The following is a 17,816-nucleotide window of genomic DNA, read 5'->3' as shown; positions in this document are numbered from 1 at the left end:
CATGGATCACACTTTGAGAAGCATTAGCCTACAGTACTACCTAATATCTACCCAACTAATTCTCTATATTTCTTTTCTTTTGAGTTCTTATGTATTTTTTCTTCTTTTAAAAATTAAATTTATTGGGGTGACATTGATTGATAAAATTATATAGGTTTCAAGTGTACAGTTGAATAATGTATGTATATTGCCTATATTTATCTTCTTTTCCTTGTTTCTGGGAATACTGTGGGGCAGAAATGTTTTTATTTTGCTCTCAAACTAGAAATGTATAGCACTTTATTGTTTTTTAAATAAATAAAAATATATATAAGTTACACTACATTTTTTAATTCAAAAATTTATATTTGCTTTAAAAGCTGATTCTCACATTTCCCTGTTCAAGGAAGAGGAGGTGGTGGGTAGGGTAGAGGCATAATTGTTGAGGTGAGATCCAGTTGTATAGATTATATTTCCTAATTTACAGATGAACACATATGTTTTGTAAGTGATCTGATTTCTGTTTGTGGACCCCAGGGGTATCCTTACAAGAAAGGTTCAGCAGAGAAGATAAGGATTTTCAGAAGCTTATAGTGTAGTGGCAATCTTTAAAATAGAGGTGAAGAAAAAATTCATCTAAAATATTAAAACATAAAAAAGCTGTCATCACTTCATTTGTGGCATATCTAACATTTAACATTTTAAGAGAGAGACTAAAGGATATGTTAGATTACTGATTAAAAAAAAAACTTTAAGAAATATAGAATTAGTTGTAACCATGGCAATAAAAAGAGCCAATATCCGAGGGCTTATTATATGCCAGAAATTGTTCTAAGATGCTACATACATTCTTACTAATTTAACACTACCATATTATCCTTATTTATAAATGAAGAAATTGGGGTTTAGAGATGTTATGTTATTTGCCCATGGTCACACAGTTGGTGAGTAGTGTTTGAACAGAGGTCTGTCTGATTTGAGAGGAGGAATCATAGAATTTATCTATTCAGCCTCTTTTTGTCACATATTCTGAAACTGAGGCTCACAGAGGTGAAGTGACTTGCTCATCTCACAACTGATTAGTCGTAGTTGTAGTATTAATGCTAGAGGGATTAAAATCTCTTTTGTCATGGGTGCTTTTTAATTGATGATTTAGGGTTTCAGTACATTAAGAAGAACAGTTTATAAATGACTTCCATTAAAAAATTTCAGATTTCTTTTTGCATTTTTTATACCTTTGCTCCTCAAATGATTATTAGATTTACTTTCCATAATGTACATGTAATAAGTAAAGTGAGGTTAAGTTAGATCATATTCCATGATCATTATATTAAACACTTAACAGAAACATTTTTATTTCTCTCAATTTTGATATGCCTTTTTGGAATGTGTGTATGATGTAAACATAGGGGATCACAAATACATGTTTCATTTTTACAAACTTTAAATTACCACATATTTTATGTAAGATTAATAGGAGTCACAATCAGTGTCATGTTTATATCTGGTTATAATTTTAAATGGAATGTTTATCTGGTATTTTTGTAGCATTAAATTTTGGTTTTAAAATAGGTTTCTATATTTTTCTCAAGAAACTTGGTTTTAGATAGAGAAAAAAATTAAATATTGGCTTTTTCTTCCAGGTTTCACCTTGCTTAAATGTCCTGTCACGATTGTTATTTAGCAGTGACCCAGATGTACTAGCAGATGTGTGTTGGGCCCTTTCTTATCTCTCCGATGGACCCAATGATAAAATTCAAGCAGTCATTGATTCTGGAGTCTGTCGAAGATTGGTGGAACTTTTGATGTAACTATAATTTATGATTAGTAATTGTATGATTGTGTATTAAGTTTAGCAATTAGAATAATGGCCTCGTAAATACATCAAGAGTCACTATCTATGGGAAGAATTGAAAAGCTACCAACCCCACATTGCAAAATAGCTGTAATACTGAAAAGTTGATTGTTAAACTTGTATCTTTTATTATTTGGTTGGCATTGATCATTTTGTTAATGAATTTCATTAGTTTTAATCTCTTTATGAATAGGAGAGACTTAATTCAACACGTATGTATGGAAAGCCTGTTATCTGATAGAGCGTTCTATAAGATATTTTTATGAAGTACAGAACATAGTACCTGCTCTCATAGTACCTGTTAATAAAAGTAATTCCAGATCTGAGACTGAGAAAAAAATAAGATGAACCTAGAAAATAATGAGTGGTCAAAGCATGGAGAAATGTTAAAAGGACACAAAAGTCCACTTGAAGGGACTCCTACTCTTTAAACCTGGGATGATTTGAGCATTGAAATAAATTATAATAATATAACTTATTGAATAAAATAGGAATCCATGAGTTCACACTAAAATAAGTAGATCAATAGATAGATAGGAAAGGCACATAGTTGGAATGATAGTATTAGAAAGTTATCATTTGCAACAATACTAATTATTAATAATTCAGACAATAAACATGAGGAGATGCTAAAACTAGTGGTGAAAGTAGGTTAAGGCAGGGGTCCCCAATCCCCTGACCACTGACCAGTACCCATCCATGGCCCGTTAGGAACCGGGCCTCACAGCAGGATGTGAGTGGTGGGCAAGCTGGTGAAGCTTCATCTGTATTTGCAACTGCTCTCCAGTGCTAGTATCACCGCCTCAGCTCCACCTCGGATCATCAGGCATTAAATTCTCATGAGAGCACTGGTCCCTGGAGCCAAAAAGATTGGAGACTGCTAGACTGTTAAGGGATGGGATGTTACATAGTCTAAAAGCATTTCCTTATAAAATATTAATAACAAAGGGAAAAACAGTAATATCAAAATGGAGAAATAGCAGACACCATCTTAATTAAGTTGACCAGACAAAATAGATAACATGCTATCCAATACTATGTAATGAAAATACTATAGCATTTGTATTATCCTAGCGAAAAGTATATAACTTGGGTCTTAACCATGAGGAAACACTGGACAAAAATAATTGGCTTATGACTATAAAAAATGTCAAGATCATGAAAATCAAAGAAATACTAAGTAACTGTTTCGAATTAAGAGAGTCTGGAGAGACATGACAACTGGGTGCAACACATTATCCTGGATTAGATTCTTTATTATAGAGATATTACTGTGATGATTAGTGAAACTCGAATCGGCTCTCCGGGTAAAGAGTATAGGGGAATTTTTTGTACTATTTTTGTAAATTTTCTGTAAATTTTAAATTCTTATATAGTGTGTAAGTTCATATTTTTATTATTTTAGGCACAATGATTATAAAGTTGTATCACCTGCATTAAGAGCAGTTGGTAATATTGTGACTGGTGATGATATTCAAACACAGGTGAGTTCCGACCATAAGTTCAGAGGCAGACAGATGTGTGGTATGTTGAAGAGGCATTAAACTTGACTGGAATGAATGGAAACAGTGAAACAGAGAAAATGATCGATTATAAATAGAAGTGGGGTGGGAAATGGAAGGGCCTTTTATAGTAGATTGAAGACCTAGATTATGAGAATGGAAAGAACAATAGTAAGGAAACACTTTCCTGATTAGCAAGTAACTCCGTTTGCGAAATATCAAAAAAGGTGTGATATCAAGATTATCTTCAGATTTGGGATAGTCTCTTTTGAAGATAGCAGCCTAAGCTCTGTAACACGTTAGATTCCCCTTTGCTTGCCACCATATTTTCTTTATTTTTAATCTTTAAAAGTCCTATTTAGATACCTTAGTTATTAAACATTTGATCCTTAGTAATTGATAGTTATTAATTTAAAATAGCTCTTTAAATGAAAATGCCCATCTAAACATACACTGTTTTTAGCAGAAGTTTGGTCCAGTGCTTCATACATTCTTCCGCAAGTAAATTTAATATAAATCATTATGGGTATTTTGAAAATAGGAACATAATCTTGCCATAGAATAAAGAATGTAAAGGAACAAAGTATAATATACTTCTTCACAAAAGAAAAGTGGAATAGTAAAAATTTTAATGAAACAAACAAACTTACTCTACACATTATTTCCTTTCATCAGTTTACTCGGCAAAACTAGAGGTTGGATCCTGACCAGTCACCAAATCTCTCTTCAAATAGTTAAATCAGTTGACAACTTTTGTCTGTGGGAGAGTGGAAGACAGCAAGTGCCTAAGTTTTACTTTGATAGGAATTTCTTTTTTCTTAATTTAGTTTTTCAGAATAGTTTTGTATTTCTAAATAACACATTAGTTATATTTTGTGTAGTTGGATTTTTGTTTGTTTGTTTTTTGCTGTAAAACTCTCTGTTTTCATTTCTAACTTTTAGGTAATTTTGAATTGCTCTGCATTACCCTGTCTCTTACACTTATTGAGTAGCCCAAAGGAGTCAATCAGAAAAGAAGCCTGCTGGACTGTTTCCAACATTACTGCTGGAAATAGAGCTCAGATTCAGGTAAATAACTTTTCAGAGAAAAGACGAAGATCTCAGAAGTTAGTTTAGAAAAAAAGTCAGTATTTTATCACTGTTGTTTTTTAGTGGTTTACTCAAAAAGATTCTTAAAGATTCTTGAAAAGTATTTTAAAGAGCATAGCCTTTCCCTTTCTAAAATAATAACATTTACTTAAAGTATTCTAATGAGGAATAGCAATTGTGTGTGTGTGTGTGTGTGTGTGTGTGTGTGTGTGTCTGTCTATAATTGTCAGCACAGTGCCTGACAAATAAGGGTTAGTCTTTAAAAAGGGAGTGATTTTCATTAATTTTAGAAAAGTTAGGCAATGATCTTCTTCTTGAAACTTTTGAATAATGATTTATTAGGGCTCTGTCAAGCTCCTTGAGTCAGTAATTACTTATCCATTTGATTAGTCATCTGCCTTGTGCTTTATCACACTTAAAATTTAATTTCTGCTAATATATTCTCCAGTCTTAAAAGGAAGGTATGTGAAAGTTTATTGAAAGATTAGAAATAAAATATTTCCAAAGGTATTTCCAAAAAGCCTGACATTTTAAAGCCAATGAATTTCAAGATCCTCTACTTACTAATATTTTTAAAACTGTATTTGCATTGATTATGCTATATCATTTTTCCTCTTTAGTCTGTTATAGATGCAAATATTTTTCCTGTTTTGATTGAGATTCTTCAGAAAGCAGAGTTTCGCACCAGAAAAGAAGCAGCTTGGGCTATAACTAATGCAACATCAGGAGGCACTCCAGAACAAATAAGGTGCGATACAGATTTTTTAAAATTGTTTTTAAATGTAAAAAAAATAAATGTAAATGAGACAAAATTTGAAATAATATATACTTTTTATTTTTTGATGAAACTAAAACATTTTGTCAGTTTAACAAGCATTTCTAATGTGAAATGACAGTGTTATATCAGTTATATTATTCATTTACAGTGGCTTATTTTTTTCGTTTAAAGTATAATTGACATCATTCTCCTTGGCAGACTATGAAAAATCAGATTAAAATTCTGAAAAAGAATAGTCATGGGCATTAAATACTTTTTATTAAATACTCTCATGGGCATTAAGTATTTTTTAGACCATTAAATTACATACTTGTAACTTTATTATATAGAAATGGCTAATAAAGTTAAATATCTACTTATTTAAAGTAAAATTGAAATAGACATTCATTTATATAATAATGTCCTAATCATTATTAGACTTACTTATGGATAATACCTTCCTTTTGTTTTTCTGTACTATTTTTTTCTTCTTTTTTATGATAGCTTTTTGAATTTAGGCATTTTATTATTTATTTGCTTGTTTCTTTTACTAACAACACAAACAGTAGTTACAGGATTTTCTTTCAAATCCTGCTCCTTCAGTACAACTTGTGTGACCTTGACAAAATCATGTAACCTCTCTAATCTACAGTTTAATTTTTTTTAAATGAATTCAATAATGGGTGGTACCTTATAGTTATTATCTTGACACTTAAATGCATTTCATACATTTGAAGTACTTAGTTTAGTGTGGTGCCTAAACATTAAGTTCTCTACTAAGATTAACTTATTATCAGTAATATTTGTAATAATTGTAATTTTTATCAATATTGATTTCAAAGTCACTTTTCATCTTGTACTTTTACTCTTTTTTCCCCCCATAGCAAAGTTATATAAGTTGCACTTAATAAAAGCCTGACATCCTACAGAATCTTCTTGTTCTGATTATCCCTCCGTGAAACTCAGGATTTTTTTGCTTTCTTGAAATGACCATTTAGGAAGTGTTTTCTAATGAGTATTTTATTTGTTTCTTAATTTATAAAACAAGAAGTCAGGCTACTAGGCTATTTTAAAAATTACAGGATTTTGAAATCTACTTATTGTGAGATCATTGTCTATTATTGCCTTCATTTGTACTGTATCTTGCTCTCTCAAATTCATATCTCTGTATGTTGACATCTGTCTCTGCTTTTTATTTCCATTCTACCTCTTTGCTTTAATCAATATTTCCATTTCATTTGTGTCATGAATACAAGCAGTAATAAAACAAGATCTTTCCTTTGGTCTAGCTTGTATTTTTTTTAATGCTAACGTTTTTATGTTTTGGGATCCCAGAGTTTATTTGTTCACCTCCAAATAGTTTTTTAGTTTTTTTTGTTATTACGTCTATTCCATATATTATTCCTTAAATTTATTAGTACAAAGCAAGTATCCAAATTGAGAGCATTATTTTTTTTTTAACCATTTTCACCTTTTCATTAAATCACATATATGGGAAGAAGTCTTGATCTCAGATGAGGTTTGGCATGCATACCACTAATATTTGTGGAGTGTCTGTCTAACATTGCCACTTGTGCTTAATCATTTCGATTCTTGAGCACCAGTAATGTGCTTTCACATCTTTTTCTCCTTTAATTTCATAACTCTCTGAGATATTTATTCACTCAGTAAATATATTTGATGAATTACAGTATAGTAAATGGCAAGCGAATGCTCTAGTGAAGGTATGTACATTGAAAAAAAAGGAGGATGGAAACTAACTTTTATTGAATGCCTACTGTATTTTCATAGCAACCCTCTGAGTTTGGTTCTATTATTATCCCCATTTTAAGATGAGGATACCGAGGCACAGAGACGTTACTCAGTCACAAAACTAATAAGGAGTGGAATTGGAATTTGAAGCCATGCAGTCTGACTTCAAGCATATTTTTTACCTTTATGCTTAATATGAACTTTTGCCAAGTGAAACAATCAGTTACCTTATTTACATTATAGAGAATGGAAAAAGAGATAATAAGAACTAGAAAAGAACAAAACATCATGAAAATCAGAAATTTTATGAACATAACTAAACTTATTCACAACATGGCCTGTTTTGCTCCTAGAAGCCTCTTATGCTTCTGAAACAGAGCAGATGTTTCAGAATGTTTTTGTGGGGAACTTCTTGAAGTTTGATTTGGATGTCCCTTTTCCCTCTCCATTTCTACCTTCCCCATCTGACCCCTATATGTGTACATAGGCCCACCTTTAAAATAAACAGAAAAACCTCTAATCTACTTAGCAATTTCCTTGCATGTATATTTTTGTAATATTTGTAATACCATTTATTATTAATTGTGTTAAATTCTGAGAACAAGAGAGTGAAAAAATTTTCAGGTTCCTATGTAAATTGTTTTTAATGTTTGAGTCTATAGGAATATTTTCTTAATTGTTTATATAACATTTCACTGAAGAATATTTTTATGTCATTACTATAAATAATATTTAAGTCTTTTTCAATGTTTTTTTCTTGCCTTTTTTTTTTTTTTTTTATTACTCTGAAGGTATTTGGTAGCCTTAGGCTGCATTAAACCACTTTGTGACCTGTTGACAGTTATGGACTCTAAAATAGTCCAAGTGGCTTTAAATGGACTTGAAAATATTTTACGTCTTGGAGAACAAGAATCTAAGCAGAATGGGATAGTCATTAATCCATACTGTGCTCTCATTGAAGAAGCATATGGTAAGCAGTCACTTAAAATTTTATAATTACAGTCAGTCCTTTTGTTTAATTGAGATATAATTGACATATAACATTAAATTGATTTCAGGTGTACAACTTAATAATTTGATGTTGTATATACTAAGAAATGATTACCACAATAAGTCTAGTTAACATCTGTCATCATACATAAGTACATAAAGTTTTTTTCTTGTGATGAGAGCTTTTAAGATTTACTCTCTTAGCACTTTCAAATATACAGTATTATTAACTATGGTCTCATTCTGTACATTACATACTTATGACTTATTTATTTATAACTGGAAGTGTTTGTATCTTTTGACCCCTTTCACCTATTCACCCACCCTCCACCTGCTACCTCGAGCACCCACCGATCTATTTTCTGTATTCCACATAAATGAGATTACATGGTATTTGTCTTTCTCTATCTGACTTATTTCAGTTAGCATAACACAGGGTCCATCCATGTTGTCACAAATGACAGTATTCTTTTTTTACTTTAGGGCTCTCTTTTCTGGTTCATTGATTTCTTTCTATGTCACTAGCATACTGTTTTGATTATTACAGCTTTGTATTATAGTTTGAAATCAGGGAGCATGATGCCTCCACTTTTGTTATTCTTTCTCAAGGTTGCTCTGGCCGTTGGAGTTTTTGTGGTTCCATACAAATTTTAGGATCATCTGTTCTATTTATGTAAAAAAATGCCACTGGAATTTTGATAGGGATTGCATTGAATTTGTAGATTGCTTTGAGTAGTATGGACATTATAAAAATACTGATTCTTCCGATTCATGAGCATAGAATATCTTTTCATTTATTTGTGTCTTTTTTCAATTCTTTCATTATAGCTTTCAGTGTACAGGTCTTGCACTTCCTTGGTTAAATTTATTCCTCGGTAATTTTTGGATACAATTATAAATAGGATTGTTTTCTTAATTTCTCTTTCTAATAGTTTGTTAGTGTGTAGAAACACAACAAATTTTTGTATATTGATTTCATATACCAAAACTTTACTGAACTAATTAATTAGTTCTAACAGTGTTTTGGTAGAGTCTTTAGAATTTTCTACATATAATATAGTCATCTGTGAATAGTGACAGTTTTACATCTTTCTGTAGATGCCTTTACTATGTTAATAAAAGTAATGAGAGTGAACATCCTTGGCTTGTTCCTGATTGTAGAAGAAAACCTTTCAGTTTTCCACCATTAAGTATGATGTTAGCCGTAGGCTTATCAAATAATGACCTTTATTATGTTGAGGTACATTCCCTCTATACCCACTTTGTTGAGAGTTAGGCTGTTCTTAATTATCTTCCATAGTCATTCTCCCCCTTTAATTCCATAAAGATATTTTGTGTAAAAGCAATATAATAGTTTTTAAATAGTTTTTAAGTTACCCTTAATTCTATTACCATAATAATTTTTTTCATTACTTGCCTTTCTTTATACTTTGTCTTTATGCACACCTTACATTGACATAATTTCAGTGTATAATTTTGTGTTCTACTTTTTAATGTTTTGGAGAAATTTTATATTTCTACACAATTATAATTTTTAATAGCCAACATAATGTTAAGTGAATATCATGTTGTTTTAGCATATTGAATGCAATTTTAGCCATATTCTTGTAGTTGACCATTAATTTGTTTCCATTTGTTTACAACTTTATGTATGCCAAAATAAGCATCTTTCTGAATATAATTTTTTTTCTACTGAAATATTTTGGGGTAAATTTTCAGGAATGCTATGGCTGAGTTTTAGGCACAGACTTGTTTTTAAGCTTTTGGTATGTTTTCTCATTTTGTTTTTCAAGGGCATGTGACTTAACTGTGTCACTAGCATTGTATGAATCTATAACCACTCGTTGATTTTGCTGACTTAGCAGATAAAAAATTGTATCACCAAGTTATTTTTATGTATCTTCTGTTTTAGCTCATGTAGAAGGTGGTGTGTATTTTCCATGTGTTAGTGTATTTTCTCATATGAATTGCATACTTATTGTACTTTTTCCATTTACCTATTTGTCTTTTTTGGTAAAAACAAATTAACTTCATTTTAGTCATTTAATGTGGCTTTTCTCCCATTCTCTGACTTTTTTATTTTAATAAGGCAAACCACGTTCATTTATATTTAATAAGTAACTCAATCTAATCTTCTATTTCTTCAAAGTTTACAAAGTCGTTGCCCCTACAGAGATTTGATGATTTTTTTTTTTTTTTTGGCTAGATTTTTTTTGGTTGGATTCTTAAAAATTTAACTTAACGCAGGTGGAATTTATTTTAGGATAAGGAATGTATTTATTCCTTATAATGTATTTCTGTTAAATACTCACTTTCTGTCATAAGTCCCGTTATATGATTGATTCAAGCTTTTATTATGATTCTTAAACTATGCCTAGGATATTTAAATTTTTAAACTATGCCTTTATTTTAAATTATATAATGTCACTGATTAAGATATTATATAAATACTAGATATTAATCACTGATTTAAAATATTTCCTTACTGAAGTCATTATTTTGATCCCAAGTTATACTATAGTTGGAGATAGTCTATGATTGTGTATAGATGTGACTACTTTGTTTATTCTTTGTATCCTGCAATAATATAATTGAAGAAGTTTATCTATAGTTAAATGAGAAATAATTTCAGCATCACTCAGACTTGTGTGGAGATTTTTTTTCTTGTGAGTAATAAAATAGAGCGCTGTGGATTCTCCTTATCCTATCAAAATGGGCTTTTTCAGTTTTATTTATACATTGTACTTTTTATAAATTATACATTAGCTATATTAGATTTTCAAATAGTACTCAAATTTTTATATTGATAGTTTAGTTGCTAATGTTTTACTTTTTTGTTTTTGTTTTGTTGTTTTCCCGTTTTATACTTTTAATTTAGCACAATTACTCTGGAAAGACCTGGGAAGTTACATAATATAATAGTGTAATTTTAAAATTGAGAAACTAAAGTACTGAGGAACCAGATTTATTTGGGCAAAATCACATAGCTTGCAGGGTGGAGTCTGTGACCTTCTTATTCATAGGCCTGTGCTACTTCCTCATACCACACTGCTCATACTCTCTCTTGAAGAATAAGGCATAAGTTGTCAGTTATCAGTATGTGCAAAAATTAGATTAAAATAGCAATCCCATTGCCAGTAGACTGATAGATGCTATTGATTTATTATTTTGTTTTAAACATATATTGAAACTTGAGTAACAATTTTGTTTGTATATATGCTTTGTATAATAGGTCTGGATAAAATTGAATTTCTGCAAAGCCATGAAAATCAAGAAATTTACCAAAAGGCTTTTGATCTGATTGAACATTACTTTGGTGTAGAAGACGATGACCCCAGCATTGTGCCTCAGGTGGATGAAAACCAACAACAGTTTGTATTTCAGCAGCAGGAAGCACCCATGGAAGGGTTTCAACTTTAACTTGATGGGGGCGGAAATTAATGGCTAAAAAGGGTAATTTCAGATATCTTTTCTTTGTTACAATGGCAGTAGGAACGTTTGATGTGTTTTTATGTAGAACAGAAAAAGAATTTGATGCACTTTTAAAAAGCAAAACGAAACAAAGGTTTCCATTCATATATAATCTTTTGGTATAGTTTTGTTTTTACTTTGGTATGCCTGTGTTTGTCTTATTGTTTTATCTATTTTCATCTATTTGTGAACCATTATGAAATTATTTAATAACAAGCTTGAAAAGGAAAACTTTGGTAAAGTATTACATATGGTTCTGAATTTTTTTCTAGCATTCTTGAAAACTGCATATTAGCAGTACAGATATTTATAATTGCATTTCGGCAGTAAGTCTGACAGGCCCAGTCTCTACTAAATCTACCTCTATCTTGAAGCAAAAACAAAACAGAAAAACTTCGGAAGCATGAAATAGTGTATAAGCTAAATTAGAATGTGAAAATATCTAGTACCTTAAATTATAGATCACTGTGCTGTAGGTTATACTTTGCAAAAAAAAAAAAAAAATACAACAGAAAACCTGTAAAATTTATTTATAAAACACAGAAGAAATATTGTACTGATAATCAATTAAAATGTGGCAATCGTGGAGAAGCTGTTCTTCATGTTGAACACATTAAAATGATTATACGACATTTACAATTTGTTTTTAACATATAAATGCTATTAGTATATTTTGTATTTTGACCAAATGTGCTACTACCATTTTTGAAAATGTTTTATTATTTTTTCACTCTTCATTAAAAAGCATCATGATAGAGAAGCCATCATGAATCTAAAGTAGTGCTGCATAACAAAAATAATACTGTAATTCTTTCTCTGATTTTTCAGAGCAGTGATTGAAAAGTTTCATTTTCTGTTTAATAATGAAGTTAGGTACTTGAATGGCAAAATTATCCTGAAAAAAATCACCTTTTTATGTACTAAAGTTTATTCAATACCCTTAATGTTTGGATGCTAAAAGATGGTATTAATGAAAATTGCTAAAGATTCTTTAATATAGTTGAAATCTATATTAGGAAATTTTTTTGGTAATAGAGGGTCATACTGCTCCTTGTCATGAATTGGTGTATTAAATTACATTTGTATCAGATTGGTCAATAGAATGCATGTGTTTTATGTATTAAAAGCAAAACCTCTTCAAACTGAAACTTTAAAAAAAAGTTTCAATAGAAGACTTACATATATATTTATTGATAGATACATATATGTGTGTGTGTCTGTGTGTTATTTTCACAGTACTATATTTGGTAGAGTTTTCTAGGTATATATGGTACTGTTGAACTCAGTTTTTTCATTTATAGTTATATGCAGGCTATTTACATTTCTAATTATATAACTAAAATACTTATTTAAAAATTAGTTTACAACTGTTTTAAGATGGGAACTAAAGCATTTTTGATATGATTCATAGTCTATTCTGTAAAGAAAGATTTCATTTATGATAGCATTTATAATGTTTCTGCTGGAAATCAGAGGCATGCTACAAGAATAAAATGTATATATAAGTAGTTTTAAATAGTATGACACTTTGTAAATTATATCATGAAACTAAACTCTTGACAAGACACTTAAAACCTACAGCTATCACATACAGGTTTAAATGGTGTCCATAGTGCTGACTGTATCTGCCAAACCCCTTTTCTATTAAGTAGAGGATTGTATCTGTGCCCTTTTTATTGTAGTGGAAGTTATAAAGTTTAGTATAAAAAGTTTTCTTTTGCATTATGTATGTTCAGAAGAACAGGGTATTTATATTAAAGCTTACCAAATTGAAGATGAATTTATGAGTAAACACATTTTTGTGGTACAGATAACCAGTTCTATAAGGTGACAGGGTAATTCCACTCTTTCTAATCAGTTGAACTTAATAATGCAGCATAATTCATAAACTAACCAACTGTGCCTGCTTTTATTTTGAGAACCCTGTAGTCACATTATCAAATCTCTAAGCCAAGTCTTTCAAACAAAATAATTCTTATAGAAGGAAAAATAATATATATGTTTGTGCACACACACACACACACACACACACACATATAGAATGACCTTTAAGGGGAGAATTTTTAAATTTTCACCAGTAAAACAAACATCTCTAAGTACACATATAACCATATTTTTAACATTCAAATATAAAATTATGTTTAATTTCATGGATCTGTTATGCAAATAATTAATTTGATTAGATCTGAATGCAAGGGACACAATCTAATATTTGGGACCAGCTATTGTTGTGGTGATGACTTTATTGAACCAAGACTAGCAAATACTTTGTTCTTAAACTTTTTTTCTAATGACTACTTCTTTCAGATGTACTATTTAAATGCTCCAAAAATATATTTTCATTAATCTTCACTGACACTTGTGGGGGAAAAAAAGTTTTTAACTTTCTTTCCTAAGAGCTATTATATTTAAATCCTAGAGAAGCTGTGCCAAAAGAAAAAATTAAAATATGTTGTAAAGGGAAACACATGCAACATTAATGCAGAAATCAAGAAAATACTTGAAGGAGTCTTTTACTTTTATTTAATTAAATTCATTGTTTTATTTGACCTGATTTTGAATTTTTACTAGTTAAACTATGCAATTGTGCTTACTTGTTTTATATTTGTAAGTGCTTTACTCACTGGTCTGTTTTTTGTTGTTGTTGTTGTTGTTATTTTGTTTTGTTTTGTTTTTTACTTTTTGAAAGAGATTCCTAGAACTTAATTTTTAGCGGTATTATGTTCACTTACTGGTAGCACCAGAACAAGAAAGCAAAAAACAAATAAACAACAACAACAAAAAAATCCAAAAAAGTAATAAAATCTGCTGGCACAGAAATAACATATCATTTGGTAACTGTAAAACCTATTTGCAGTTAAACTTGATTTGTTGGATAAAGGACTAAAAGAAGCATTACCTTTGCCTTCATATTTTTTCTTAAGAAGGAGCATTATGGAAAAAGTAACTATAATACAAAGTCTTTATAGAGTTTTGTTGCTGTTCTGAATTCAGCAATCTTCTGGCTGCTTTGTGAAACTGTGAAATCAAAGTAATCATTGTTAACCTTTACTCATTTTAGTTCATAGTATTACTGTTTTATGAAATGTGACATATTATGAGCCAATATGATAGGGCTCTAAAAGGATAATGCATCTTTAAATTCTGGTTGGGGGATAGGATGTGGGGAGGATATTGTTGCCTAACCAAATAAACCAACATTTGAGCAGTATGCAATATTATGAAATGTTACAGCACTATATTAAAATAATAAAATACTATTTTACAATTGCATTTATATAAATGTGTCTATTTCATTTGTTCTCACTTATTACTGTGTATTCCTAGTGGATCAAAAACAGATACCTTCATTGATTAAAATTCCATCCCCTTTCTAAAACCAGTAAGATTTTTGTTTGTAGCATATCTGATTGAAGGAGTATGGTGCTTTTATTTTAGAATCTATACGTTCTGCTATAATAGAGAACATGTCTAATTTATCTGTATCTCAAGCCTTGGCAATTATTGCATATTTACATATTTGAGATTATTTTTTTCCTTTTTTTGTTATTTTAATCCAATACAGTGCATTTATTTAAAGAGTAGAGTTTTAAACCTAATAAACAGAAATAAGAGGGAACGTCTGATTTAACTTCCGTAATGTACTCTTGAACGTAAGGTCACATAGTAGCCAAGCCTAGGTCTCCTTAGCCTCTAACGTTTTTGTTTTCTTTGGCTACCATGGTTTTGCCTGGCTGCCTTCATTCCTTCAGAATGCTAATCAAAGAGTGGTGAAAGTAACTGGATCAGTTATTTTTAGGTACTTGTTCCCAGTAAGGCAGTCAGCAATTTTAGTGGCAAATGAATTACTGAAAACATGAAAATACAACGTATAGGTCAAACAGTAGACTTTAGTATGCAGTGGAGTTCAACTTCTCAGAAATCCCTAAGTATACCCTTAATATTCCATTTGCTTAATTTTATATATGTTCTTTAATTTTCTTTCATATTTGAACAGTTGACTAAATTCAATGAGCACATGAATCCCCCCTCTTTTAGCACATCTAATGATTTTTATGTTTGTTTCAATATTTCACATTTTAGGATATGTATATGTTGTATCATTACTAATATCACTTTAACATTTCAATTTTTGTTATGAGATAAAAATTTCAAATAATTGCACTGGCTAGCAATGCTGTACAGTACCAGAACTAAAATGCAGATTGGGGGCAACCCCACCAAGTAAAGAATTTGTTCTCAGTAGTTAATGTACAAACATTTTAATTTGGAAACAGTAGACAGTTTAGGAAATTTAATGTGTAATACCCAAGAATGACTGTTATTCAAAAATTGAATGTTTTAAACTTGTAGACTTACTTTTGAGAGATCCTTCCTGTTCCTTTTCAGTTTAGTTGATATGTTTTTAAAAACCTTTATCTAAAATAGCATGGCAATATTTAATATACTTTAGGGCTTTGGCATGACTATTTTTTGAGCTTTCCATTCTTTTAAGTTGTTTTATTATAAAATATACACAAAAAAAAATAATGTATAAGAAGACATTGAATAGTAAAATGAACACCTATTTATTTACCACTCAGCTTAATAAATTATCATCAGACCCTCGTAACCATTACTCTGGATTTTATTATTAATTTTTGTGCTTTTCCTCCATCTCATCTGTAAGTATTCCTAAAATACATAGCTTCATTTGCTTGATTTTGAAGGGTGATTTTTTTTTTAGTTTGATGTTAACATTTTTTTGAGATTCATTCATGTTGATAAATATATTAGTGGTTCATTCATATTCTTTGCTGTATGTTATTCCATTTTATGGTTACATCATGATGTCTCCACTAGAGCAAGTCTATCTTTTTCTTCAGAATTATCTTAGCTCTTTGCATTTCCATGTAAATGTAGAATTCACTTGTTAAATTCCATAAAAAGCCCCATAGGGATTTTGGATGAAATTACATTTATAGGACAATTTGGGAGGAATTAACATCTTAGTGATACTCTTTCAATCCATGAACAAGTTAGAGCTCACCATTTTTTTTAGGTTCTCCTTACTGTATTTCAACAAAATTTTACAATTTTATTTATAAAGGTCATTCACATCTTTTAGGTTTACCCCAAACAGAAAAAATACATCAGTGTAAGATTAAAAAAAAAAAAATACTGTTGTATTTCTAGCTAACTTATTTAGTCATTCCTTGCCATAGCTTACTGTATTTAAATAGACATATATTCCTACTTGCATCCTAGAGTTAACATTTTTCAAAGAATAACACTTCAGTATGAGATACTAAAGAGTATACAGTAAGGAAAATTTCTCTGAGCCTATTACATTTTTCTTATGTGAAACTTGAGGAAGGTTTGTACATTTGTTTGAATCACTTTTTTTCTCATGAAATAGGTAGTTAAATTGTACCATAAAACTGATAATCCTGGCTTGCTGGCCTATTCCATGAGGGTTTTGTAAGGAATTAGAAATTATACTGATCCCTTTAAAAGGGGGTAAAATAAAAAAAAATTTTTTTCCCTTTACCTTTTGCACCAATTCCCCCATCCCCTCCCCTCTAGCAACCATCAGTTTGTTTTTGTCTCTATGAGTCTGTTTTTGTTTGTTTGGTTTTGGTTTTTTAAATTCTACATATAGTGAAATTATATGGTATTTGTCTTTGACTTATTTCACTTAGCATAAGACTCTCTAAGTCCATCCATGTTGGCACAATGACAAGATTTCATTCTTTTTTGTTGCTGAGTAATATTCTGTGTGCGTGTGTATCACATCTTTGTAGATGGACACCTACCTTGTTTCCATATCTTGGCTATTGTAGATAATGCTACAATGAACATAATGGTGTATGTATCTCTTCAAATTAGTTTTTGTTTTCTTTAGATAAATACCCAGAAGTGGAATTGCTGGGTCATATAGGATTTCTGTTTTTAATTTTTTGAGGACTCTCCATACTATTTTCCATAGTGGCTGTACCAATTTACAATCCTGCCACCAGTGCACAAGGGTTTCCCTTTTCTCCATCACCAATACTTGTTATTTGTTGACTGCTTGATAATAGCCATTCTGAGCAGACGTTGAACAAACATTTTTTAACATGTTGATGACAGATATGCCTTTACTTCTCACAATGGCATTGCCAGACACAGTCATATTACTTCCTGACTGTACATTTATGGACAGTGTCAGTACCCACCCCACCATCAACGAGTGATCCTTTGGCATCCTAACATGAATTTCTGCCTTCCAAACCCAGATTCCGCTGTCATAACTAAGGCTATCTCTATCTGATTAGCCCATAGTACCAAATGCTCACTTGTAGTTTCTGGTTCAATGGCAAGATGAACTTCAAAAATGTCTTTTTTTAAAGCCCTGAATTCTCAGTAACAGCAAGATTAAGGGTATATCGATTGGTTCCTG

The 17,816-nt window shown here is 30.5% G+C and overlaps 1 protein-coding gene across 2 annotated transcripts in view; it reads left to right on the top strand.

The window, feature by feature from the left end:
- The window catches only part of KPNA5 (karyopherin subunit alpha 5), a 45,931-nt gene extending 31,263 nt beyond the window's left edge, over positions 1-14,668 (top strand). For both annotated transcript variants that reach the window (XM_011364768.2, XM_011364767.2), the window contains 6 exons: positions 1,623-1,786; positions 3,240-3,318; positions 4,279-4,404; positions 5,046-5,173; positions 7,726-7,904; positions 11,157-14,668. In XM_011364768.2, coding sequence (XP_011363070.1) covers positions 1,623-1,786; positions 3,240-3,318; positions 4,279-4,404; positions 5,046-5,173; positions 7,726-7,904; positions 11,157-11,344 — 864 coding nt within the window. In that variant the 3' untranslated portion in view covers positions 11,345-14,668. The remainder of the gene's footprint in view (positions 1-1,622; positions 1,787-3,239; positions 3,319-4,278; positions 4,405-5,045; positions 5,174-7,725; positions 7,905-11,156) is intronic.
- Positions 14,669-17,816: the final 3,148 nt, after the last annotated feature.

The sequence above is a fragment of the Pteropus vampyrus genome, unplaced genomic scaffold, assembly GCF_000151845.1.
Source record: "Pteropus vampyrus isolate Shadow unplaced genomic scaffold, Pvam_2.0 Scaffold101, whole genome shotgun sequence".
In the NCBI taxonomy this organism is placed as follows: Eukaryota; Metazoa; Chordata; class Mammalia; order Chiroptera; family Pteropodidae; genus Pteropus; species Pteropus vampyrus.
Note: the sequence above shows the minus strand (reverse complement) of the source record. Positions and strands in the feature narration are given on the sequence as shown.